At 39.5% G+C, this 27,867-nt stretch overlaps 1 protein-coding gene across 1 annotated transcript; it reads left to right on the top strand.

Annotated features, from left to right (window-relative positions):
* The first annotated feature begins 39 nt into the window (after positions 1-39).
* On the top strand, positions 40-17,690 carry TMEM38B (transmembrane protein 38B). Its single transcript, XM_061454985.1, has 6 exons — positions 40-256; positions 6,734-6,890; positions 10,231-10,415; positions 12,777-12,864; positions 14,817-14,934; positions 16,532-17,690. Exons 1-6 carry the CDS (start codon positions 151-153, stop codon positions 16,736-16,738), a joined length of 861 nt encoding a protein of 286 aa, XP_061310969.1. The 5' UTR covers positions 40-150; the 3' UTR covers positions 16,739-17,690.
* The last annotated feature ends 10,177 nt before the right edge of the window (positions 17,691-27,867 follow it).

The following is a 27,867-nucleotide window of genomic DNA, read 5'->3' as shown; positions in this document are numbered from 1 at the left end:
AGTCCCCCGGCGGCCTGAAAGCGGATGATCGCCCCGCTCCGCCCCGCCGCTGACGGCGGCCGACGGGGGCCAAGCTTCCGCTGAGGCGGCCGGCGCCGCCGCCGTGCTGTGTAGGTTTTTCGGAGTCCTCCGTCTCGCTGTCGCCCGGCCATGGAACTGTGGCAGGTGCCGCTGCTCTTCTCGCGACTGCCCATGTTCCCATTCTTCGACTTGGCGCACTATGTGGCCTCCGTCATGGCGGTGAAGGAGCAGCGGGGTGAGCGGTCGGCGTGGCGGGACGGGACGGAGCTGTCCCCGCTCCCCACTGTTCCCCTGGCGTCCTCCCGTGTTTCTCCATGTCTCCCTCCGTGCACCCCGGCTGGCCCAGGCCTGAGGCTGGGGACTCTCTTGCCGTCCTAGCCCCGGGTGGGCAAGGGTGGCCACTGCGCACGGTGGCGGGGGGTACCTGAGGGGAGCCGGGGTGCCGGGAGCATGTATGGGCTGGGGGGACCGGGCGGGGCCGGTGGGACCGGCGTTTGCCCCTGGGTCTGTGCGGGAGCCGCAGGTGTCTCCGGCATCTTTAACCTAGAAGATGCTGGAGAGGTTTGTACTATTTTTTAACTCACAACCTTTGAATTGTATTTGTTTTTAATGAGGGCGAGTGGCTAAAGCTGTTACTGTGCTACACTCACAAAATTCCAGGGGGGCTTGTGTTTCGTTTGAGGTAGCGAGAGGTTTGTCAGCGCTCTTCGTGGCCTCCGGAGTGACAGCCCTGTGTGAGAGTTTCAGCTTTGCACGCAGAGCTGCTGCCTTGGCTCAGCTTGTGCCGCTCCCCGCAGCAGAACCCGGGACTTCTCTGTCGGTCCCTAAGACTGTCTGCAGTGTTCATTGTCCATCTGACCGTAAATAATGTCTTACTGGCTGCAGAAGCCACATAGGAAGCCTCCCGCCAAACTTTCCTTGCTTTCTCAGGACTAGAGGCACTGGTGAAATCGGCCAAGAGTTTTGCTGGAAACCTTGCAGTTGAGAGTTTTAAAAGTTACAAGAATAAAAGGGCTGAACCTGCCCGAAGTTAGGATTATGCTTGCAGAGGGTAAATGCAGATCACAGGCCAGTAACTTGTTCTCAGGTGCCACATCTGAGAAGTGAGAAGAGAGGTTCTCAACTAATAGGTTTATATAATTCACATGCCCTGGATATGCAGGAAGCTCTTAAAGCAATTCTGTCTCCCAGGAAACATAGCTGGGAAGTCTAATGGGCAGGCTGTGTGTTAGCAACTTTTCACATTGTGAAATTAAATTAGGAAAGCTTTTCACTCCCAGTAATAGGATTTTGGATATTGTATGAGTGCACATAATGACACTTCAATCTCTACATCATCTTTTCTAGAAAATCTTTTGCACTGTGGTTGTTAACCCCAAACCTGGTTTGTTGGTTTTGTTTTTTTTTTTTGTTTTTGTTTGTTTGTTTTGTTTGTTTTTTAGTTTGTTTTTTTTTTTTTTGTCATAAAAGGTAGAGACTAGCCTTGTTTTAATATTTAGAATAACTACCTGTGATGTGGCTTTGGACACTTACAGTAACTCTGCATCTTGGCTGATAAATGTGTAGGAAACCAAGCTGGCTTTCAGGAGTATAGTGTAGCTTTGGGAGCTCTTTTTAAGGCTCTGTGCTGTTTGTTTAGTGAGAATGTGTTCTTCTGTCCCTTTCTATACTTGTTAAGGTGAATGTACATTTCCTGCTAAATAAGTGCACTTGTCAGATGTGAAGACTGATACAAAATGCTTATGTATGCTAGCATGTTCACCAAATTTTGTTACTACTGCTGATACTGTTTCTAGGTGCTGACCTGGAGCACTGTAATATGACTTTTCCATTAAAAAAAGGGACTTCCTGTCTAAGGGTATTTGACATTATCATGCATTTCCTTTAGGCTTTCCTCTGGAGTGGACACACTTAAAGACCAGTATGAGAGGAGTGTCTCTGCTTTCCTAGATTCAGGATAACTTTTTGGAGGCAGCGTTTCTGGACGGTAGAATTACTGTCAGAAGTCCAGTCAGATCCGTACCAATAATTTTTTTTATCTTCTTGACGGAATAGCTGGAAAGTTCAGAACTCTTGAGTATTCTCTAATACTTTGCATTAATAACTGTGATTCAGGTGACTGCATGCTGGTCTGCTGCTCCCTTGCAAGCAGCTTGAACTGAGCATTAAATTGAAACTGAAAAAACAGTCATTATGAAATACTCGGGATGGATCTATTATCATTGATTATTTTCTCTAGGCATTACTGTGTGTTCTTTCTGGAAACTTAAAACAGTAGCTATATTTCACAGAATAGTAACTGGGTAACCTTAATTGGCTGGTGATACAAGAAGCATGTGTTCAAGTCAGAGCCAGATTATCCCAGATTACTGGTCTCATTAAAATATCAACCCCCACTCGCCCCTCTTAAAATCGGATTAGGGTATTTGTATCATGGATGGACTCACACTAACTGGGACTTTGCGAGTCCTAAATGGCTAAAAGCTGGATTTTCCTGCTCACTTGGGAGTGCTGGCAAACTACATCAGTGATAACCAATATAGAATCGTATCATAGAATCAACTAGAATCATAGAATCATAGAATAGTTAGGGTTGGAAAGGATCTTAAGATCATCTAGTTCCAACCCCCCCTGCCATGGGAAAAGACCTTTAAGATCATGAAGTCCAACTGTTACCCCAGGACTGCCAAGTCCACCACTAAACCATGTCACTGAGGGCATCTAGATGTTTTTTGAACACTTCCAGGGATGGTGATTCCAGCACTTCCCTGGGCAGCCTGTTCTAATGCCTGAGCATCCTTATGGTGAAGAATTTTTTCCTGATATCCAGTCTAAACCTCCCCTTGTGCAGCTTGAGGCTGTTACTTCTTGTTCTGTCGCTTGGTACGAGAGAGAAGAGACTGACCCCCACCTCACTACCACCTCCTTTCAGGTAGTTAGAGAGAGTGGTAAGGTCCCCCCTGAGCCTTCTCATCTCCAGACTAAACACTCCCAGTTCCCTCAGCAGCTTCTCATAAGGCTTGTGCTCCAGGCCCTTCACCAGCTTTGTTGACCTTTTCTGGACCTGTTCCAGCACCTCAATGTCTTTCTTGTAGTAAAGAACCCAGAACTGAACACAGGATTCGAGGTATGGCCTCACCAGTGCCAAGTACAGGGGGATGATCACTGCCCTGGCCCTTCTGGCCACAGTATTGCTGATATAGGCCAGGATGCCATTGGCCTTCTTGGCTGCCTGGGCACAAACTGGTTCATGTTCAGCTCCATCATTCAGCACCCCGAGGGCCTTTTCCACCAAGCAGCTTTCCAGCCACTTTTCCCCAAGCCTGGAGCATTGCATGGGGTTGTTGTGGCTCAAATGCAGGACCCGGCACTTTGCCTTGTTGCTTTTCCACGTTGCTTTCCACATGTTTTAAACTATGAGTTTTGGTTAGCTCATTTGGGATTGCTTAGGAGTTGCTCATTTGTAACTCTGGTCAGTTGTAGAACTGGCAATTTTTGGCAATTTTATTTTTTTTGGGACAAAGGAACAGCAAAAGGTGTTCAGGGTTGAAGATGTGTCATATTTGCAAGGAATGTGCTGTTTTTGTTCTTGCAAGTTTTCTATTAAATGATTCTGATGATTTGGAGACAATTGGTTTTGCTTTGTTTTTTTTTTTTGGCATAGTTTTGCTAAATTAAATCTGACTGTAAATCCTTTCGCTTAATTGATGTTATTATTTATAGTTCAGCAGGGGTGCTAGAAAAAACTTCTGTATGTTCTTCTGTTTTGCTGTTTAGTTGTGTATGGGTATGTGCTCCTTATTACCTATTTGGAACCTTTTGAAAAGATTAATGCAGATCTTATCCTGCTGACAGAAATAGTTTGCTGGCAAGAGTTTGGGTTTTGGTTTCATTTTTTTTTAACTATTGTGTAGAAACAATGTTTAAAACTATATTCAACAACAGTCTTTGCATTTGAAACCTTATCTTTTCTTTCTAAAGTATACCATTTGAAGGGCTAATGGCCTTTTGGCAGATCATGTTTTGCATGGTTTTATGATGCCTCATTAGTTTTACAGGATGCATCAGAGGACAAATATAAATGACCAGTTGTTTAAAAATACGTGACCCACTTAAAACTGAGTTTGTTTTCTGAAAGGTTACATCCCAGTTGTAATTTAGTTACCAACACTAAGATAAGCTTTAAATTGGGTTCAGCATTTTTTGTCTCATTGCCTTCTAAGTTGGTTATGTTCCTTGTTGGAAAGAAGGTATGAATTGTTAAATATGGTATTTGAGCTAAGAAAATTCTAACATTGACCAACAAAAACATCTTGGAAGTCCAGTAAAGTGTTTTATTCTTTTACACATAATAGCTTAATGAATAAATTTATGTGCTTTGTTGTGGAGCTTGTTCGCAGAGAGCAATCTGTAATAATAATAGTAACTCCTATCTGTGTCCTCAGAACTGCAACCACTTGCTGCTATTTCTGGGTAAAAGGAAGAGCAGAAAAGTGGTGATGTTGAAGGGCAGGGGAATGGATTTGAAAAGAGAGCAGATAGCTAACTAATTTTAGAACAACTGCAATATTTCATTGTTTTGTTTTTTTTTTTAATTAATTTTTTTTTAATCCGGACTTTGGTATAGGAAGTGAAAAATCACATGAATATTTTAACGAAGTGTGTAGGAGAGAAGCAAAATTGTTTCTCCAGAGTTAAAGCTTCTGCATAGCACAACTGATCTATTGGCAGTATTCCCCAGTTCCAGCCCATGTTCACTTGTGATTTACAGTCACTCCTGTTGTTAGCCAGGTTTTCTCATTGTCCTGTAAAGTTTGGGATATTTCTTCTCAATATTCTTTTATTGTGAAGAATAAAAGGTCACTTTGTGTTATAATGCCACAGCAGCATTTAGTGGAATTACTCAACAGAGTACTGACAAACATGGGAGTTGGATGTTCTCTTGTTGCATCAAAGGGAATTTAGTCCTTTCAAGCTAAAGTAGTTCTGTAGTAGTGCTTGTGTCCATGTCATCAAACAAGAGAATTATTACACGTGAGGAGGAACCTACTGCAGTTCTTTTGGACCAGTGAGTCTCTCCTTGATATAGTTTTGTTGGGTTTTTTTTGTTTTTTTTTGTTTTTTTTTTAGTGCAATGGCTGTCAGCATTTTTTTTTTTCCTTTTTTTTTCTTGAGGAAACCTCCATGTAGTAAGCATGAACTGTTACTGTATGGTAAGTGTCTTACCCTTTTCAAATATGTTGGTGAAAACAGATCCACATTCATTAATATTGGATCTGGATGTAATGGTATGCTTTATATTTTTACTTTTGCAGTTAAGTAACATTAGCATGCTTTAAAATTTTCTCCTCTTAAGGTTATGCACACAAACAGTTGATGGCTACTTTGGAGAAGGGATGGTACGCAATCACGAAGATGAGCATAACTGACTTGGAGCACCTGGTACTGCAGTATGGAAAATAAATTACACAATAGTTAAAAAAAATCAGATGTTATTTTATATTCAGATATTCTGTAGTACTTGTGAGTGCTCATTTTTTAAAAATTCGCTGTTACATAGGAATTTAGATAGTGCTGGAATACATGATAGCTGTGTCACCACTAAAACTGGAACAATCATGTTAATATTCTTCTATGAAGTGAATTGTATTGAGAGTGCTGTATTTTCTCTGATATGTTTGAGCTTTCATCTTTGGTTAGAAGCTCTTTTTCCCACAGAAATGCCTGAAAAAAAAACAAAACCTTCTCCTCTGAATTGGGAACATATGTCAAACTGCATTTTGGGGCAGACACTAGGTTTCATCTCTGCTTTTGTGAACTTCAGCCTTTGGACTATGGAGACTAGTTCAGGCAAACAGAGCGCTGCATATGTGTAAAGGGGAAATTTGGGCAACATTAGTCTTTTGAAATAGAAGGGAATAGTCAAAACAATTTCTTGAGAATATTTCTGGCTTTGATTAAGTGTTGTTTCCCCCTGAAACTGGTTAAGGCTTCTGATTGCCCTCAGCATAATCTTTTAGTATAGAATACTCTTTTGACATAGTTCAGTTGTAATTTAAAAAAATAATTAATTGCGAAGATAACAAACTGAACTGTGAAGCTTTTAGTAACAAAGGAAACTTAGATGTGTTATTATGGCTTCAGGTGATCTTTTTTCTGTGTTCAGGATAGCAAGTGAAACTGGTAAATAATTGTTTTGGATGCTGCTTTCACTTTGGTCAGCAGACACAGTGGGGTGTTATGATGAAAAGGGAAAACAGTGACCTTGGATTCAAAAGCAGAAATGGAATTTGTAGAATAACCACCCAAAAGTAATCAATACCAATCTGATCTAGGTCAGCAAAGCCACTTGTGTATTTTTAATACAAATTTGAAAGCAACTATAAATCTATGCCAGATTATTAACAATGAGACCTCTTACCCATGCTCTGAAAGCTTTTTATTCTTGGTAGCGGGACAGTTAATAAACCAGCCCACAAAAGACGTTCAGAGTACACAATGTCACTCTTTCATTTATTTAATTTCACTTAAGCATATTCTTAAGTTAGAGTACTCTGAAATTTGTATTTCTGTGAAAACCTACAGAATTCTTCAGAATTTTTCATTACCGAGAGGAACCAATGATTTGAAAAATACTGAATTTTAAAACATGGTGTGATTCTCAATTGTTTTTATACAGTTTCTATTTATGCATCTTTTGCTTTTGTTTCAGGAGCCGTGGAAGTGTCAGTCCGAAGTCCAATTGCCTGCTGGTTTAGTGCTATGCTTCATTGCTTTGGTGGTTCAGTTTTGTCTTCATTGATGCTTGCAGAACCTCCAGTAGGATTTCTGGCAAAGGGCACAAATATTCTACTGGCATCTTCAGTCTGGTAAGCAGCCACAATTGAGTTAGATGAATAGTATTGATTCTGATGAAACTATACTTTGTAAACTGATACACCATCAAGCTTCTGCATAAACCTGAAGATTAAATTAAAAATATTATGGATTTGGTTGCTGTCTCTTCATCCGGAAAGTCAGTGCAGCAGAATAGCTATTATGATCCTGTCCTATAGGAATAAAATGCTCGAGAGAACAACTCTTACAGGCTGTGTATAACCAGATGCTAGTCACTAGACTAAACTTTTTGTAGTATTCCGAGTTTCCTAGTTCAACAGCTGAATAATGTTGGAATAACGTGGACTTTTGTGGATATAGGTAAGTCATAAACGTAGTCTAGGTTTTCAGCAGTAGCTCTTGAAGACCAGAACCTGGCTGATGTAAAAAATTTTGAACTTTTCTGTAACTTGGGTCTAAGACACTGATCTTCTTTCCTTTTCTCTAGTTTCTGCTTCCTCTGCTTCCTGACATTTTTTTAATTTTTTTTTTTCCTCTCTACTCTAGATTTTGCTTTTTCCCAAATGGGTGGTCCTTGTAGTGGAAGACAGTAGGGAGCTGAATGAGAAGTCATGTATGTGAACAAGGCAGCAATTCGGCCTGTTTTGGAATTTTTAAAAAAGCATTGGAGGCTCATATAAATGTTGCCTTCCAGTGGAGTTCATTTGTTACAGAAAGTGGTCTTTGAAGAAACCCTCAAATTTAACAAAGTTGGTGAGCAGCAGTGGCTTTTTGAATTTAAAAATCTCCTATCTTCGAAGAGTGTTATCTGCTTGAAATCCTTTAGTATCTGTTCTTTGTAGCTGCTTAGGTTTTATAATTGCAAATTTGTTTAAAATGAAAGTAAGTCTTTCTATTTGTCTGCGTGTATCTAGCCTTCTGGTCCTCATGTTGCGGTATAAGCCGACAGATTTCATTTAGGCAAATAGGCGGAATGAATAATGCACAGTATATGGTGTGGTATTAATAAAGCTTACAAAATCTGCTTATGATTCATATTAGTCTGATGTGGGCAATGCTGCTGCTTATTTTAAGAAATGACACGAGTTAGGGGTACACGTAAACAGAACATGGGTTCTGTTGAACTTAACTTTGCCAAATGGGATCTGCTGTGCAAAAATAATCCTCATGGATGATGTTGTGCACTGCTATGAATGAGGAATTATGAATGTTATGAAACCTTTTAAGCGTCTAGTTTTACGAAGTTCTCTCTTCATGAGTATAATGACTTTCATTCTCTGTCCCAGATCACGTGAAATTAAATTACCAGGAAAATAAAAGGGGTTGTGCCGTGCTTGAGAAATGCTCCTAAATAGTCTGTAGGACAGCGACATCTGCTGTTAGCAAGTATTGCTAGCAGAAGTTGCGGGAAAAAAATGCCGTGGTGCAACTGCAGTGCTAGGTTCAGTCGTTACCCTGTACATCATGGACCTAAACCGACATACTGCAATTAATTCTAAGTAGTGCTATGTGTTGAGTACTGGCTTAAGTGGTTATTTGCAGTGGCCATTAAAATATGTGCTCTTGATACACAGAATCATAGAATCATAGAATGGTTTGGGTTGGAAAGGACCTTAAGATCATCTAGTTCCAACTCACTTGCCATAGGCAGGGATGCCTTACCCTGGACCATGGCACAAGGCTCTGTCCAGCATGGCCTTGAACACTGCCAGGAGTGAAGCATTTACCAGTCCTCTGGGCAACCCTCACAGTGAAGAACTTCCTTATAATCTTTGACTTCATACCAACTGAAGCTTGGCAATTGGCTTTAAAAAAGAAAAAGGAAGAATATAAGTAGTTCAAAATTAAAGCTAAAACTTAACACCAGAGCAGTATTAGTATTATGTAAATTCCAGTAAGTTTCTTGTATGTGAGAAATTGGCTTTTGCATGCTCCAGTCTGGGAGGTCTTGAAAGTGCTTTAGATCTTTGCAGCAGCAAGGTACTGTATCCGCTGCAAAAGAAGAAAATACATGACTAGGATAGGGCTTCCGCTAAACTTTGCCTGTCTGGGGAGGAAGCTTCTTGGCATTCTGCTGTAAAGGATAAGCTTCTTTGTTTTTTGTTTGTTTTTTTTTTTTAAAAGAAAAACCCCCAAAACCAAACCAAACCAAAACCCCAAACCCTGTGTGCCATCCTGGTTTCTAATCTGTAACCATGAGGTGTAACTCCTCTTAGTTGTGGTGTCGGCTAGTAGTGCTAATGAAGTAAACTAGATATGAGAGGAGCATCTTTGATTGCAGCCTGAGTAAACAAGAGAAGGATACAGCCTTAGAAATTCTTGGTGGACAGGACTGAGCTCAGAAGCCTAAGCTGTAAGGCAAGTATGTTTTTGTGGTTTTGGGTTTTGGTTTTCTTCTTTATTTTTTTATTTGTTTGTTTGGTTGGTTGGTTTTCCCTTCTTTTTTTTTTTTAAGGAAATGAAAAGTACCCTTCCCATTTTTTAAAGCATTTCTCTGCTTTTAATTAATTTTTACTCTCTTATTCATGTGCTGAAATGATCTGGATAGTGAATCTTGAATATTTTTTGAGACCTTGAATTTTTCTGTAAGAACTGCCTTTTGTTTATAATCGAAGAGATAAAATGAAACACCACATAATCTAATCTTCTAAAATTTACTGTCATCTTATTGTTAGCCATCTTTACTTTGTTTTTAAAGCAAGTTGATAAAAGATATTATTACATTTTGTGTACTGTGCTGCCAGTGCTTTCAAAAAAGAAATACACTTGTAATTGGCAATCTGGAAAAGCTAGAACTGGTGGTTACTAAGATGTGAAATGTGTTTGAAAATAGATGTAGATTTCATCTAGCATGACATTAGCTAGCGGAGGCATTCTTGCTGAAATTATATAATTCCTTGTATGTATCAATTTGAAAGCAGGGTGTCAGCATGTAATTTACCACCCTGTTGTAATCCTATTAAAAAATTAAACCCAAACCAAACAAACAAGAAGCCTCAACCAAACAAAAATTAAGCCACAAAAACCCAAACCACACAAAGTCAGTCAGGCACTAATTTAATAATTTGAGTTATAAAAACATTATATGTAAGCTGTAAAACTATGTAAAATTTAAAGCTGTTTCTCGTGTACTTTAATGGATTTTCCTCTGGGACAATAGATCAGTAAGAACAATTTCAAGTAATGTATGATGATTTTGATGCAAGAGCTTGAACATGCTCAAAAGCATTTCAAATTTGTTTTGTCTGGCACACAAGAAAGTAAGTTATCAGTAGTATATCACGCATTGCTAGTCATATTCCAAAAATTAGAAAGGGAAATCGTTATCAAAAGCATTTGAATGCCACTAATGGGTTTTCTCATGATTTGCAGGTATTTTGTGTTTTACTGCCCACAAGACTTGTTCTGTCGGTGCTTTGCCTTTCTGCCTCTTCGGCTTCTGGTTGCAGGAATGAAAGAAGTGACTAGGACATGGAAGATAACAGGTGGCGTTGCGCATGCAGACAGTCACTTCAAAGATGCCTGGCTTGTCATGGTAGCTGTGGGCTGGGCCAGAGGTAACATGCATAACATTTTGTTTTGATGGACTGTGATGTTTTGGAGTGTCATTTAAATGGCTAGCCCTTCAGCATAATTGTAACATCATTCCTTGCTGTGCTGGATACGATAGTCCTAATACAGTCTGTTATCCCCTCAAGGGAAAAGCCTGTAGAGCAGTTTTTCTGCCTAGATTAAGAGTGACATTGAATGACTCAGGGAGTTTCATCTTATCCCTCCAGAAGGTCTTGTGAGGACTTGTAGGATGGGCTATTGATGGTAATGAAGAGATAGCCCATGTAGCTTCAGAGCTATTACTAAATTTTCCAACAGCATATTTTCCCAGAGCTTGCATGTTTTTCTTGCATGTGGCTGAAGGAGAGAGCTTGTTACATTAGCTTTTTCAGTTGTAACATTAGTTGATTTTAAACATAGGAGTGAACCTTCTTAGAATGATAGAATCTTGGAATAGTTAGGGTTGGAAAGGACCTTAAGATCATCTAGTTCCAAGCCCCCTGCCATGGGCAGGGACGCCTCACACTAGACCATGTTGCCCAAGGCTCTGTCCAGTGTGGGCTTGAACACCACCAGGGGTGGGGCATTTACCAGTTCTTTGTGCAACCTGTTCCAGTGCCTCACCACCCTCACGGTAAAGAACTTCTTTATTATATTTAATCTGAAGTTCTGCTTAAATTTGAAACCATTACCCCTTGACTTATTACTACAGCCCCTGATGAAGAGCCCCTCTCCAATATCCTTATAGGTCCCCTTCAGATAGTGAAAGGCTGCTAGGAGTTCTCCATGCAGCTTCTCTTCTCCAGGCAGAAAAGCCCCAACTTCCTCAGCCTGTCTTCATACAGGAGGTGCTTCAGTCCCCTGATCATCCTTGTGTCCCTCCTCTGGACTTGTTCCAACAGCTCCATGTCCTTTTTATGTTGAGGACACCAGAACTGCACACAATACTCCAAGTGAGGTCTCATGAGAGCAGAGGGGCAGGATCACCTCCTTTGACCTACTGGTCACGCTCCTTTTGATGCAGCCCAGGATATGGTTGGCTTTCTGGGCTGTGAGCACACACTGCTGGCTCATGTTAAGTTTCTCATCGACCAACACCCCCAAGTCCTTCTCCACCCAACCTGTAGCTGTGCCTAGGATTGACACAACCCAGGTGTAGGACCTTGTACTTGGCTTGGTTAAACTTTATGAGGTTGGCATGGTCCCACCTCTCAAGCATGTCAAGAAGCATCCAGATGCATCTGGATGACACCCCTTCCCTTGAGCATATCAACCACCACATAGCTTGGTGTTACTAGGAAACTTACTGAGGACGCACTCAATCCCACTGTCTGTGTTGCCAACAAAGATGTTGAACAGGATCGTTCCCAAAGCCTAACCCTGAGAAACACCACTTGTTACCCGTCTCCAATTGGGCATTGAGCCATTGACCGCAGCTCTCTGCATGTGGTCAATGGCTCAACGAGTGGTCTGTCCATCAAATTTATGTCCCTCCAGTTTAGAGACAAGGATGTCATGTGGAACAGTATCACATACTTTGCACAAGTCCAGGTAGACAACATCAACTGCTCTGACCCTGTCCGTCCGTTCTGTAGCCCCATCATAGAAGGCTACCAAATTGGTCAGACATGTTTTGCCCTTAGTGAAGCCATGTTGGGTGTCACCAACCACCTATTTGTTTTTCATATGCCTTAGCATGATTTCCAGGAGATTCTGCTCCATGATCCTGCCATAATTCTTGCCTGCCTGCTGTTTGAAATACTAATCTGGAAGCTACCTTCCTAGCAGCTGTATTTGTTGTCACATTAGAACCACTTCAGGAAGTAGTAGTGCAGATCTTGGGTTTTATTTTCTTGATTCTGTTCTTGTTTTGGGAAACAACATGTGTTATCATTTTCTTTTCCCAGGTTATAATACAGATCAGTCTCATTGGCTAGAGTGTCCAGCACATCCTCATGTCTTGTATTCTTCTAATGTACAAATACATACGCACTTTTCTCACATAGGGTTTTTATAGTTTATAGAGACAGTCTGTGCTTACATGATGATGTGAAGAATGGAATTATATAAGCCTCTCTGGAGGTTTACTTTGGCAATTCAGGCATTTGCTTCTAGTGATTAGTGCATCAGTTCAGATGCTATCACATAAAGGTAAACCTGAGGTTCTCACTAAGTAGCTAAACCTCTGAGATTTCATGTAGTTGCTCAGGTCACGCACGAGTAAAAGATTGGATTAGTCACTTTAAGTCTGAGCTTTGGGTGCCACATTTGGCACCTGGTGTAACGCGTTTTGCTGGGTGCAATAATAGGTTGTGCAGTAGTGGCAGCAGTCAGAGGAGTCTTATGGTAAATCTCTGTGGTTTCAGGAGCTGGTGGTGGCCTAATTTCCAACTTTGAGCAGCTGGTGAGAGGAGTATGGAAGCCTGAAACCAATGAACTACTGAAGATGTCCTAGTAAGTTTTTTAAAAAGTCTGCAACACCTTAACTCTTGTTTTGCTAACTCCTTGTGCTGGCACTCACTTTTAGTGGTTCAGATTAAAAGATACGTTTCTATTCAATCTTTTGGTGTGTATCTTGTGAGAGATTAGTGAGTGATCGTCGTTAATTTTATTAGATGTTTTAATAATTTTAGGTTCACAGCACAAGAACACCAAATGGGAACACAAGTCAACAAAAATTATTTATCAAAAAGCAGTATTGAGTCAGTAGGACTGACTGGAAAGCAGTTTTGACTTAATTTGTTTTATAGGGACACGGTCTTCTATCCAGAATAAAAGGACAGCAGTACCAGAAGTATCCAAATGAAGTCTGCACTTTTGGTGCATGTTCTGAGCATCACTAAGATGGCTTCCTTTAAGCGTTATCATTTTTACTTTCTTTGCCAGCACTGTTTCCTCCATAGATATCAGTTATTTGAGAAGTTGCACACTGGTTGGTCAATATAGTAAAAATATACTGCAAAATAGAAAATCCTACTTCTCTTGCAGAAGCAAAGAATGGGAATATTACATGCCTCCCAGTTTAGTTAGTACAGTAAAATGAAAATTGAGGCAGGCTAGAAAGCCGCAAGCCACTATTGTAAGTCAAGATAAGCTCACTGTGGTAATTTCCTAAAATTCATTTGATGTTTCCTATGTTACTCTCAGCAATTTAGAAATTACTTATTTTTTAAAGTTATCTTGTTTTTCTGCAGCCAGTCTTAGGAACAGAATAACAGAAGAGATATTTGTAACGTTTCCTTTGGCAATATTTCAAGTTTTTATGGCTTTTGTTGGTTGTTGGCTTTTTCTGAAATTCCAGGTATTTGTAATTTCTCTCCCTTTTTCAGTGCCTAAGTAGCAGTCTTGAAAGCAAGCTTCCAAAAGGAAGAAGACACTGTCAATAATGGCACTGCAAACCCAAATAATACAGGTGCAACACTACAGTAATGCTTACTGACTGTGGCACTGTTTGCATATAGCGTCCTTTTCCATGGTGTATGTGGTTCAGAGTAACTCAAAAAGGATTTTTAAAAATTGTTTAATATGTGAAGCTGAAGAATATTGAACAGAAGTTACAAAGTTGAATGGATAAAATGCTTGTATACAGAGTTGGTTTTTTTGACTTTCTGAGCAGGAAGTTGATGCAGTAAATCTTGGAGTTACTGAAAAGACAGTGAAGAATGTGTCTACAATGAGATGTTCTGTGATAACAGGAATGTCACCTGTACATGTCACATGTAGATGCAGATCAAGAAAGCAGAGAATATTTCTTCCAGTATATTAATGCTCTCTCTTCAGATGACTTCAGATAATTCATGAAAGTTCTCTTATTTCCTGACTGTATACTTTGCAATGGATTTACCACCATAGTGAGATAGCTAGAATATGTAAATGTTTGCACGCTCATGTCAACACAGCTATGCTGGCAAAACTTGGTAACATAGGCCTGGCCCAGGCCAAGCATAAGCTGACTAAAACCCCGTAACTGCCAGAGTGTCCAGTTATTTTAAGCAAACCCTTGGAATAGGGCTGAATAGGAGAGGAACCTATTTTTAAGCCTAGCCAGAGCACTGCAAGCTTCGTGATTTAACTCTTCAGTAAGATATGTTGGGAGAGGAAGAAAGGGAGCAAACTGATGTGTAAAGTCTGAACAGAGGCACTGATTTGAGTAGGATTTCTCAAATGTGTTTTTGCTGGGTGTCTAAAGTAGTGCTGAATTTGATGCTTGTCCATATTATGGACAGAAAGCATAGTAATAGTATGTATAAAGGTAGTCTTAGTTTAATCATAGCTGGGTTTTGGACCTAGCAACTGTTACCAAAAGTTTTCATTAGTTCTATTTAGAAATAATTATTTTGCATACTAAGAGCATTATTCTTTTCACTGTAGAGAAGAGAAATTAACTTGCATTTTTTTATTTCCAGCCCTGTGAAGGTAACTTTGATAGGAGCAGTTCTTTTCACCCTGCAACACAGCCAGTACTTGCCAATAGCAAGGCACAACCTCATGTTTTTATACACCATCTTTCTTGTTGTCTCCAAGGTAAGAATGTGAAAGTGTTGCAAATAACTGAAGAACAGAAAATATTTTATTTCATTTTCTTATATGAAAAACATGCCCTCAAACATTCTACTGCAAGTTAGAATGCATGGTTCTGGGTGGGAAGGCTAGCTTCTACTGAAGTATGAAATGTGTGTTTAGTCTTCTATGTGTGAGCAGAACAGAAGATCTGTTCCTGATACTTTTGGCAGGGTGAGAGAGCAGGAAGGGAAATAAAATAAAATTTCAGGAATTTGGAACCCAGCAGTTGATATGTCAGGCTTGTATGTCCATAAATCTCAAACAAAGCTTATGCTTGTAGTAAGATACTTGTTCTCTGTGTTTTGCTAGCTGCTTAATGCCTTCCTTAAATCTGTGCAGTTGTCTGTGCTTTTGCAAAATAAGCCAACTAGGTTCTCATCTAGTTTAAAGTGTTTGCAACTAAGTGTTTAGGTGGGAAGAGAAAGCATATCAAAACAACTTTGAAGTAGCTATAACTACGTTTACAATAGAATAGATACTAGTTCTCTATTGAATCCTTCAGTCCCTCCAGTTTTTCATTTCCAGGATCGTGCCTGTCTTCAGGATTATTAGTTAATAAGAAAGTGTAGTCTCTGTGTTAGTAGATATATGGTAATTTTAAGAGCTTCAGAGTTGGTGCTGAAGAAACTGGAGACTGTCTTAAAGTGGTGGTTGTTAGTCTCCTTTCTGTGAAGTAGCTGACAAGTTTAATTCTAAAGAAGTTAGGGTTCAGGGAGCCAAGGCTTCAAGCTGATGCTTATGAGTCTCCACTTAGCCCAGTAAAGGAAATACTGGGAATAGAGAAGGAAAGGAATATTATTTTGGAAGTGAAAATTACAGCTGTCTTCAGAAGCTGGCTGTCAGGCTGCACTGAAGGAATTAAGTTCTTAAACTGGTGGTCATACTGACAAACAGGAACTTGAGCAACCACTTCAGTAATAAAGAAACAGTTGCAGACCGTGCATAGTACTGTAGTAGTATCAACTTTTCATGTCTTTAAAAACTGTAGAAGTGGTTGCCATATAAACATGTCCATGTTTATATGCCATATACTTGTCCAGTACCTGGATCTACAAAACAGATTATCCTGTTTCTAAGTTACGTATTGTAAGGTATTTCCACCTAAATCTCTCAACTTTATGGAAGGAGAGTGGCTGTCTGGAATTTTAACTAAAGTTTGGCTGTGTGTATATATTTAGGTGCTTACACATTACATTCTTTAAATTGAAATAGCCACTCTGTTTCCAGTTTTTCCAGTTTGAACAAAGTACAAACTTACACATAAAAGTTGTTCTTCACTTTAGTTGTATGACATTAAGTGTGATTTAGGATGATTTCAGTAAACTGACAGAAAATTTTGTGTGTGCATTGTTTTTATATAGCTTTCTGAAGAAAATAGGTCAGAAAGAAAGGCATTCTTTGATCAATTCAAGCTAAAGTGAACGTGTTTCAGTTCTTGGTGGTATGGCCTCATGCTTGTGTAGAAAGTTAGAAATGCCATACATCTATTCAGCTTTGAACTTGTTTTCAGTCGATAAGGAATCATTAAAACTTGTAACTTGCTCCTTGTTCTTCATAGGTAACAATGATGCTGACAAGATCTGCAGCTTCTCCATTTGGTCCCCTTGAGGCTGCATTAGGTCGTATGTTCTTTGGCTTGCAAAAGGCACCATCCAAAATGAAGGGTGAAGGTGCTGCATCTTCCAATGGCTCTTCAGTCTGTGACCGATCTTCTGAACAGCACCATAATGGTGTTAAGAAAAGACAGGCAAAGAAAACAGAATAAGTGGCTTAAAATCCTTGATGGTCATAACCTTTGAAGATGTTTGTATTTCAGATTAGGCTGGCTGAGTAATTTGTTTAAAGAAATGCATGTGAGGAGAGGATAGGGCTGTATCCTGCTGTGCTGTTGTTTGCCTTTGGAACATGTTTTGTAAGCTAGTGTTCAGATGTTTAAATGCACATGTTGGATTTGTAAGTTAAAACCAACAAATTTTTATAGTGATGTTTACTACATTTTGTATTTATGATAACTTTAAATGCTTACATGCTGAAAAGATAGTTTCAAAATGCAACAATCAGCTTTGTTAATTTTTCTGATCTACCTTTTGTTTCACCTCTTCCCTCCACTCTCACCCTTCACCCATCTATTCTTATGTTTCATTTGGATAGCATGGATTTGCGCTGCCAGGTGTTCATGATAGCACGTACCAAATAAGGACATCATCTGAGTAAGGTTTAATCACATTGTGTTGTAAAACCATGAAAATATACTGAACTAATGCCTTTAGGAAAATAACTGAATTAACTGTTGTAATTCACATTGCACTGGTCTAGATTTCTACATTTACTTAAGTAAATAATTTTCATATTTTTCTATTCTTTAAAAAGAAGTGAATTACCTGGCACTTTTAAAAATCTTTACAGGTAACTAAGTAGAAACATTTAAGTGGTTTTGTTGTCACTTTTGTCTTACTTTGACACTTTATTTGCAAACATTTGATATACATGTTTTTCATGTTACATAGGGGATATACATGTGGTTTGTAGTTATCTTTCAGTTTGACTGGGACTAGACATCTCCACCTGTGCTTTTATCCAAGCATAAGAATATTTTTACTTTTCAAAGCCAAACTTCCTTTTAAAAAAGAATATTGAACAGTACATTTACCTTGTTTCTCATGAGTTCAGCCCTATTATGCCTGATATTAATAAATACCAGTGCTAGTTTATAGCAACTACCTCTGGTGCTACTGGGGAAGAAGCCTGGCGTCACTTGCAGAATTTTGGGGTTTTTGACCATGGGTCAGTTTACACGACACTAGGCCTGCTGCTGGTGTCAGATGGAGTATCCCCGTCTCAAAGGAGGGAAAGGAGCTTTGCACAGGAGATTGCAGGGCTCATTGAAAGAGCTTTAAATTAGATTTGAAGGGGGAGAGGGATAAAATCAGGCTCACTAGAGATAAGCCTGCAGCCAGCATGTCAATGCTAGAGGGACAGTGTGCTCGCAAGGTCCTTCAGTCTGTTGTCTCAGTGGAGGTAGGGGATGGAGATACATGCGACAGCAAAGACACACAAGTTATTGATGTTTTGGAAATCACAGAAGTGCCTCAGAATGGTCACATAGGGCCATCCTCATGTGCTGAAAGATGAGTCAGCGGGGAAGAAAAAAGGATTGCCAAGCATTAGAACAGGCTGCCCACAGAAGTTGTGGAGTCACCATTCCTGGAGGTACTTAAAAGACGTATTTAGGGACAGTGTCTAGTGGTGGACTTGGCAGTGTCAGGTTAATGGCTGGACTCTATCTTAAAGGTACTTTTCAACCTATATGATTCTATGGTTCTGTAATATCAGAGTCACTGAAACTATTTATCTGCTGAAAATCTGCCGCTTCTTGCTCATTGCATCTTTTTTCACATGATGTGGAGCAGTCTTCAGTGGCATACACTTCAGAACTGAGAACTTGGACATTTTAGAGATATTACATTTCATAAGAATAGAGTCTTTTCAGAGGAATCTTTCATAGATGTGCCAATTTTTAGAATAAACTGTTTTTAGAGAATTATTTTTCTTCAGAGAATACTGCTTTGAAGAGTGTACTTCAACAGTAGTTTAATCTTTGTGTAGATATGCCAAAGAGAATGTAGAGGCAGATCTGATTTGAAAAGACAAAGTTCTAGTTCCAGGTACATATCTAAATTTAGAAAAGCTGTCACCAGTGTTGTGCTTAGAGGAGAAAACAGAAAGTACCCAAGAAATTCGTGTGCCTGTCTAGTCACATTTCCATGATAGTGACCAAAACCATTGAATCTACTCAGCTTGGAATCCAACTTTATAGCAAAGGTGCTATACCTTGAAAGCTAAAATATGTATTTTTTCAACAGAAAATAGAAGAACCGAAAAACCAAACCAACCAACCAAAAAAAACCCCAATGCTTTGGACAAAATAGGGCTGAAATCATGAGAACTCATGACATTTTACACTGAAGCTTGGTGTACAGTTATAAATGCTTGGAGTAGTTGCTTGTGAGGTGTCTCAGTTTTTTGTATCTTTGTATTATGGATGTATGGATAAGCTTGAAGCTGCCAATTAACTAGTGATGATGATCAACTAGTTATTCAGCAAAATCAAGAAAAGTTGTCTGTTCACAGTTTCTCAAACTCTTTTGGATTTTTATTTTTTTTAAAGCTCTAATTGTGTATACTAGATCTCAAGAACCATACAGATTTGGATTGTGGTATGGAACTATGTGGCACAACTGTGAAACACTGGCTTATAACTTGCTACTCTTAGCCCAAATAAATGTGAAAATATGCTTAGACTAATTCTAAATTTACAGTTTAAAGGAAGATACATGGGTTTATATTAATTTTGGACTTAAAGACAACATTAAAAAAAAATTGTTTTTCTTGACTGAGCACCTTAAGAGAAATACACATCACATTAAAGCTGTACTGTTGTGAGACAGAATGTAAGTTATGCTGAAAGAAATCCTGTTATAAGAACCATGAAAACAAACCTTCATTTTCAAAGATCTCACAGGCTTCTGAAGTATGGGTGCTCAAAAGAACTCCATAGTGAATAGTTACATGTAAGTGTTCTAAAAACTGTTTTTTCATAACACAAAAAAGCTACTTAGTTGCTCAGGGTTTAACCTGAATTCTGTAGGAGACTTTTAATACAGTCTATCCAGAATGCCTTAAATAAAGTTACTTTCCTAGCTTTCATGCTGATAGTTCTGTACCTCAGCTAAACTTCTCTATGTGAGATTGGTAAGAATTCCTTATAATTGTTCAGTTTGGTAAAGCATGTCAGATTCAGCAGAACTGCATATGTGAACTGTTTGACTCTGATTTTTGTCATCAGCATGGTAAAATTGAAAGTAGTGCTCTTGCGCTAATATAAACTAAGGGTCGAAGGAGTTGTTTTATCAGCTCAGATCTCAGGCTGGAAAGGCCTATTCGTAATTAATCCAGTTGCTGTTCTGGGTCTTCATTTCCATTAAGTATGCCAAATTTCTGTAAAAAGAAATACCTTAAGAAGTGATTCATGAACAGAACAAAAGTTGCTTTAGATGATAAATGCATTTGCTTTGCTTTACTGTCTCAATTTCATTTTAACTAAGTGGAGACAGGAGGATATCATACAGACAATGCCTCCATTTCCAGCTTGATTCTTCGGTGTTTTATTACACAAGACACAGTTGTTCAAGAATTCCAAGCATCTGTCTTCTGTAAATTTGCTCAATATTAGGGCCATGCTGAAATCTAACATCTTTGAACAATCTACACAGTGAATGTTGGCTTGACTTGGAATGTATACTCTTAATTTATAAGGTGAAACCTCATTTATAAGATCTAAGTGAAGTCTTACAAAGAGTAGAAACAGAGAAGAAGCAGTTGACACTGAAATGAGAATCAAAAATGTGTTGTAAATAGTAATTTGCATTTGTTCCAGTGAAACTGCCCTGTTAAGCAGTCAAATGCCTTTTGTGAAATGTGCTAAAATGTCCAGCAAGGAACAGATAGCGATATGAACACTGACAGAGAAATAACATTAACATTCTCAGGCAAGAGCAGCCGATTGTACACTGATGTGCAAGTGGGTTTTATCTACAATCAGCAAGTAGAATATGATGATAAAATGCCATACCAAATAAAACCTGCTGCAACCAAGTTTGGTCAACTAGTGCATGTGTATGTCCAACAACTTCTATGAAGGAGGAACAGAATTGATTGTCGGATGGAGATCAGTGATGAGTGGTGTCTTTCAAGGGTCCATGTTGTGTACTGCAACCAGTGCTGTTTTATATCTTAATCAGTGATGTAATGGGACAGAGGGCATTCTCAGCAAATTTGCAGACAACACCAAGCTAAGTGGTGTGGTTGGCACATCTGAGAGAAGGGATGCCATCAGAGGGACATGGACAAGCTTGAGAAGTTGCCCCACGTTAACCTCATGAGTTTCAACAAGGCCAAGTGCAAGTCTTCTGGGTCAGGGCAGTCCCTGGTATCAATACAGGCAGCGGAGAAAGGGATTGAGAGGGAGGATTTGTCTCTGCCGTGTGGAGAAGGACTTGGGGGTGCTGGTGGATGAAAAGGTGGACATGAGCCAGCCATGTGCACTTGCAGCCCAGAAAGCCAACTGTATGCTGGGCTGCACCCAAAGGAGCGTGGCCAGCAGGTTGAGGGAGGTGATGCTGCCCCTCTGTTCTGGTGAGACCCTACCTGCAGTAGTGCGTCCAGCTCTGGAGTCCTCAGCACAGGAAAGACATGGACCTGTCAGAGCTAGTCCGGAGGAGGGTCACAAAAACAATCAGAGGGCTGCAGCACTTCTGCTGTGGAGACAGGCTGAGAGAGTTGTGCTAGCTCAGTCTGGGGAAGAGAAGGCTCAGGTGAGACCACATTTTTTTTTTCTTTCAATATGTAAAGACGGCTTACAAGAAAGCTGGAGAGAGACTTTATTGTAAGGGTAATGGTTTTAAACTAAAAGAAGGTAGACTTAGCTGAGAGGAATATAAGGAAGAAATATTTTTTAGGGAAAGGGTGGTGGTGAAACACTGGAACAAGTTGCCCAAAGAGGTGGTATATGCCCCTTCCCTGCAAACATTCAAGGTCAGATTGGATGGGGCTCTGAGCAACCTGTTCTAGTTGAAGATGCCCCTCCTTATTGCAGAGGGGTTGAACTAGATGACCTTTATATGTCCCTTCCAATCCAAACTACTCTATGATACTTTGATTCTATGAAAAAAAGTTTCTTCGTGTTGTCAAGGTGGTGGAGACAGCCTTACTGACCCTGGAAGGTGACAGTGCTGGTGTCACATAGCTTTTATGAAAGGACGCTAAAAGCAAGAAACATGCATCTGCTGTACAGCCTTTGCATGTCTTTGTCTGAAAGTTTAACAAGCTTTATGGCATGCCTTTCCATTGTAAATCATGTAAAAATTGTTCCTTATGATAGTCACTTCAATCAGAGTCACCTTTAGTTTCACCAGATTTTTATTCTCCCTTAAGAGAAGACAACTTATCAACCAATAGAATATGAAGACTGGATTAGACAGTCTTTTTTTTAGCTGGGCTTTTGGGGATGAATTTGGAATAAAATCCCTGACAGATTTTTTTGATCCAAAGATCTTTGGTACACATTCTGTTTTCTGAAAAGTACATGCATCTCGGTCTGGGATGTTTATGGAGTTATATGGAAGTATTTTTGAGTGTCTCAGTGGAATCTGAATATACCTTTAAGACACTTAACAAGAATGTTAATGCTTAGCAAGTTGAAGATGTGAATTTATATGGTTTTCTACTGTCACAGCAGGCTGAAAAATCCAAGGTGAAGGAACAAGTTTTGTATTGGAAAGAGTATAGTTTCATGGCAACGTCTCTCAAATGAGTGACTTCTGTCATTCAAATGTTTGTATGAAAACTTTGCTATCTTTACTTAGTAGTCGCTCATCATGCAGCAAAGCTTGGTTCTGATTCTCCCAAAGTGAGCTGTTGTCCTGCAAAGGAGGTGATTTTTCTATGTTGTTTGCTTTCTAGCTCATGAAAGCTTAAAATGGCGGGACAGGGGCTTAACACTTGATATTTTGAAGTTGAGCCAAGGGAAAGTATGGAGCATGAGAGAGAGACCCATCCTTCTGAGCAGCTGTGTTTGTATTAACTGGGGCATGTTCTCTGGCTTCAGTCCAATCATCCAATATATTTTTAGGCCTCTTTAATTCAGTATTGAAGCTGAAAACAAGGAGAGGTACCTTACGAGATATGTTTAGCTCATAGCAAACCCCACCAGTGGCACTGAGAACCAGCAAGCATGTCTGGAAGACACGCTTCTTTTAATTGCTCTTTTGACAATAGCCTTTTCTATGGGATTTGTGGATTTTAAAATTATTTTAGCTGTCAGAGTCTGATATTATGCAAAGAAGAGCTGGTGACCTTATCACCAGACTTGAATCTGAATTTGAAGCAATGTTACATGTTGAAGTTTTATATTCTGATAATTTGGGTATCCTCTCCTGTAAACAGTACACATACGCTTTATTTTCATACTGGACCTTCTGGATTAAAATGTTCAGGACCAGGTTGGATTCTTCTGAATCCATCTCTCCCAAGTGTAATCCAGATGTCTTGTAGCTGACTTCGGTTTAGAACTTGCCAATTTAATAGGTACCTAGAAATCAAATTTGTTGATGATTTTTTTCATTCACTTATCTTTACCTAAATCTCCTGCTTATTTCAGATTGAAGCTTTATGTGAGTAAGGTTGGCAGGAACTGGAACAAAGCTAAGTTTAGAAGAAGCTGAAACATAAAGTCTTTAAAAAAATATTGCAATGCTGGTGTCTATTAAGTAAGAAGATACAGATGCCAAATGCTCAAGAGTTTACCAAAACCTAAAACAAAATCCATGCTAAAAGGATATACTTAAGAAAAGCAGAGAAATTTCAGAAAACAAATCCATGCACTGCTTTCGAGAGAAGTCACTGTACATGGACACAGGAAACAAGTTTTAAATCATGCATTGTTATGTATGTGTTCTTGTCCTCAAATGCAAACTGGATGGATTACACAGTTAATGAGCTTCAGACCGAGCTGAAGCCAACACAGAAAGAGTCAGGACAAAGTGAAGTAGTTCCTGGAAATGCTACACAGTGTGCTATTACTACAGCAAGAGGAAACCCAGACTGCTGCCAGAAATGAACTAGGAGTATGGTTTTAACACTAGAACAGCCTTATTGTTGCTGACCTTAGAGGTGACATGCTGCGTTTCTGAGTCTGTAGCTAGTCTATATGGATGTCTATGAAATTAAAGCATCAATGCTGTAAGGAAAAGCAATGATTAAGAAGGTCAAGCTGTGTCAGACCCCTAGGGATGTGTTTAAAGTATGAACTACAAGAATGCGATCAGGCATTTCAGTTATTAATGAGATGTGCTTCTGAGATCTTTAAACAGTGCTGATTTTTTTATTTTTTTACTTTTTTTTTTTAAGCAGGCTGAAAAGATGGTAAGATTGGGATTATGTCTGAACAGTTCATTAATGTCAGAAAGGAATAAATTAGGGTGTTGAACAAGATACTCCCAGTAAAATAAATCTTTGCTTCTTGGTACACTCTAAAATAGTCACATTAGGCAACACAGAATTTAACCACCTCTAGTGTGGGCAATAGGGAGCTTCCATTTGCTGCTCCAGGGCCATCAGATGGGAGCAGATATTACATCTTATTTACAGTGAAAGAGCAAGAAAACTTATAAAAATAATAATAAATATAATAATAAAAATCAAGATTGCTATAGAAGAGAGAGGAGAACACTGACTACCATAAAGGTCTGTAAAATCAAAACTGAGTCTGATGCCCATGGAATGATTTTTGCATAAAACAGCAACCTCAAGTGAAACTGGTAGGTAACAGACCCTGTGCGAACCAAGAAAGAAGTGCTACTTAAGTTGCACAATATGTGATTAAACTGTGGAACTCATTGCCTCAGGCAGAAATGCTAGAAATGGAAAGCAATTAGATAACGGTTCTGACTCAGGTAGGCCTCATAGCGTTTTGTGAGATGGTGGAAGAGTATTATGGGTACATTATATAGTACATGTCTGACCTATTCTCAGATATTCACTGGCCATTTGCTTCTGGCACCTACTCCTGGCAGACCCTGTTAACCAAGGAAAGGTGCAGACTGTCTCTTCCTACCAAAAATCATGCAGCTGAGGTCCCTGGAAAAATACAGATATCAATGTCTGGGAAGTTACAGGGTTCGGCACATCTGGAGCGCGAAGGATTGGCTTTGCCCTAGACAATCCACCTTCCATGACACGATGTCTCCCCTACTAGGCAAACAAAAGGCTGCTGGGCTAGAGAGACCATTGTCTGATCTTGTATTGCATTATTAATGTTTATATTTGCTTCTGAAACGTGAGCCCTTGCTTTTTTAGTGTTTCCGCTCACAAAACAGAAGTAATTCTTTTGCCTCTCTGCAGTTCATTCTGCTATTTGTAGAATGCTTTCAGGAGCCCAGGTGAAAGAGTATTCTTGATGCATGAATTATTACTGTTAGCACTGAGCACACTTGTTTTGTTGAGGGCTTTTTTCAAGCTAAAAATGGGTTTGACTGGTAGGAAACATATTATGGCAAGAAAACTACACTGGTGGAAATTGTTTTTAACTCTGGGTAGCAAAGAAAGCCAATAAAGCTATTTTTCTCTAAAAAATCTGTTTTGTTTTGTGAAAATTATTTCCCTCTTTAATCAGAAGTAGTACTATATATGGAATACTGATGTCAGAGAAAATGGTAAAAATGTTAAATAAACTGAAAAGGTTTTAGGGATAAGTAATTTCCTCACTTGCATGCTATCCATTTGCTTAGGTATTGACAGAAAATTTTGTTGGAAGCTGCGATTCAGAAAGCAGACTTTGAGGTTAATGAAAATTTTCAGCAAATATCTCATCTCCATGTAAAGTGCAGCCATTCTTATTTTTTTATACAAGCAGAATACGATTTTGAAAAAATCATCATACTGCAGCTGGAAATCACCTGCGATAATATGGCATTCTGAAATCTTAGGTAGCGGGGAGAAACATTCTTACCTTTTCAGGTGGTCATGTGCTAATATTACTGATGACTTGCTGGGATTGTTTAGGTTGCAGATAAGGGGTTTATTCAAGACTCTGGTCATAAAAGAGTTGTTGTTTTTATATTTTCTGATGTAAGCCCCATTAAAATAAGCACTGTTTTCATGCTGGAGGGTCTCAAAAAGCTTCAGGCTGAAAAAAAGAACCCAAAACTCAACAAAAGAAGAATGTCCTGTTTCTTTTCCCTTCATAGAATCCTAGTATCAGCGAGGTTGAAAAAAACCTTTAAAATCACCAAGTCAACCTCTATCCCGGGACTGCAAGTTCACCACTAAATTATGCCACTAAACTATTGAGTGCCAACTCATGCCAACTCATCTACATGGTTTTTGAACACTTCCAGGAACGGCATAAATGCATATAAGTTGCTCTGCTGATCTTGCCTTCAATGCTGGCACACCACCCCCTGGCTGATTCCTAGCATGCCTGGTTTTACTTCCCTCCCTCTTCCAACGTAGTTTAAAGCACTCTGAGTGAGCCCTCCTAGATCCTGAGCTCCTTACACTTCTGAGCTGGTGCTAAAAGCACCTGTTTAGGCCTATCACAGAGTGCTATTAGTAGTGAGAGGGTATTGATTTTTTTTTTGTCTTGTATGAACTCATGCATTCTACTTCTCTTTTTAAAAGAACAGAGCATCCCAAGCAAGGGGGGAAAGCATTTGTTTACCTGCCTTGTGGTTGATGTTATGGAAACATAAGCACTCTTGAAAGACAAAGCAAAATGGGAAAAGTGTTGAAATTGACATGGATGCAGTGCTAAGCTTCTGCCTTAGTAGTGAAACCTCAGCAACCAGAAGGAACATCTGCAGCAGAGTAAGGTGAGTTTTCTTATTCTTTGGTCCATGATGCCCCATTCAAAGGTATTAACTGATGGTTGTCAGGACTGTGACTTGTACAAACAGCTACAAAATCTGGGAACCATCTTCCCAGGGAGTCAGGGTTGGGAGCTGTGTTTAGCATTAGCTGAATGTGAAGGCTGGCCTGGATACGAATGGTGAAAAGCCATGGATCACCCTCTATGGCTCTCTGGGTCTAGTTGGAGAACCTTACTTCTTATTATATTTATCTTGTTTATCGAATCTGGCCCTAGTTTGGACTATACAGTTGGACTCAATGGTCTTAAAGGTCTTTTCCAACCTAAATGATTCTATGATTCTAAGAGTGTTATAAACCTCTCCTTTATTTGCCTGATGTTATTTTGCCTCATATTATTATGAATGGGTAGTGGGTATGCAGCAGTTTTGCTGCTCAGTGTGCTTTTTTTCACTCAAAAGTATGCTCTTTTGTACAGCCAACAGACCCAGGACTGTTCAGCATGAAACTGGCGGGTCAGGCACCTTCAGTGTAACCTGTGCAATAGGCTGAATGCTGTTGTTGAATTGTCTGGAGAACTTGACATGGACAGTTTCACTGTTATTTCCAAAGCTCTCTGCCAAAGGAATTACAGATAAACCATGAGAACACTTGAGTTAAAATCTCCTTTGGTATCTCCAACTGTGATGGCATTCCCATGGCAAAAAAACATGAAGGACAGTTCTCTGGAGCCATTACAGTCTCCTCTATACATGCATGTTTGGGCACATTTTAAAGTCTGTTTCCTCAGCTATGAAATCGTCTTTGAGTGGCTGCATTCTGTTTTGTAAGCACTCTATTTAGGGCTTTTCCAACATGTGTTTACAAGCCCATATGGATGTGCTGAGGATCCAGCTGGAGAATAGGTTTTGCTGTAGCAATTCCTGGCTCCACTTTACTTCGAACATCTTGCTACTCATAGGGATTTGAAGAGGGAAGAAGCACAGTGGGAAATGGCATCCAGAGTTCCCAATGGCATGGACCAAAGCTGGATGCCTAAGTGTCCTTCAGAAAGTCTTCCTCTTTCTATAGAATGGGCATTTTTCTCTGCTGGTAATAAAGCCATGCTACTTCTATCAAAACATACAACTGTTCTCATTTTACCCTTTTTCTCTGCTTGTTGTTTTCATCTAAAATGGTATTTAATCAAAAATAGATTAAACTAACCTATTCTGAATTTGCAGTTTGCCTAGTTAAATGTATTTCAAGTGATGAGCTGTAGCTTGTTAAGCTATGTCAGCCCTTTGTCCACACTATGACTGCTAGGGTTTTAATTGCCTGCTAAATTAAACCGTTCTTTCCACCTTGTCATGGTTATTTTCCTTTATCTCGTTTGACATTCACATTAAAATGTAACAATATTGTAATTGTTTTTAAAGATAATGAAATTATTTTTCTAACAACATAGGACATTGTTTGGTGGCATGCAGT

Source organism: Pezoporus flaviventris, unplaced genomic scaffold, assembly GCF_033815535.1.
Source record: "Pezoporus flaviventris isolate CSIRO_AGI_PZ_B2104156 unplaced genomic scaffold, CSIRO_AGI_Pfla_v1 ptg000018l, whole genome shotgun sequence".
Lineage (NCBI taxonomy): Eukaryota > Metazoa > Chordata > Aves > Psittaciformes > Psittacidae > Pezoporus > Pezoporus flaviventris.
Note: the sequence above shows the minus strand (reverse complement) of the source record. Positions and strands in the feature narration are given on the sequence as shown.

Coding starts and splice junctions, on each gene's coding strand:
- TMEM38B (XM_061454985.1), top strand. CDS start 151: ATGGAACTGTGGCAGGTGCCGCTGCTCTTCTCGCGACTGCCCATGTTC. Junction 6,891..10,230: donor CTACTGGCATCTTCAGTCTG/GTAAGCAGCCAC, acceptor CATGATTTGCAG/GTATTTTGTGTTTTACTGCC. Junction 14,935..16,531: donor TCTTTCTTGTTGTCTCCAAG/GTAAGAATGTGA, acceptor TGTTCTTCATAG/GTAACAATGATGCTGACAAG.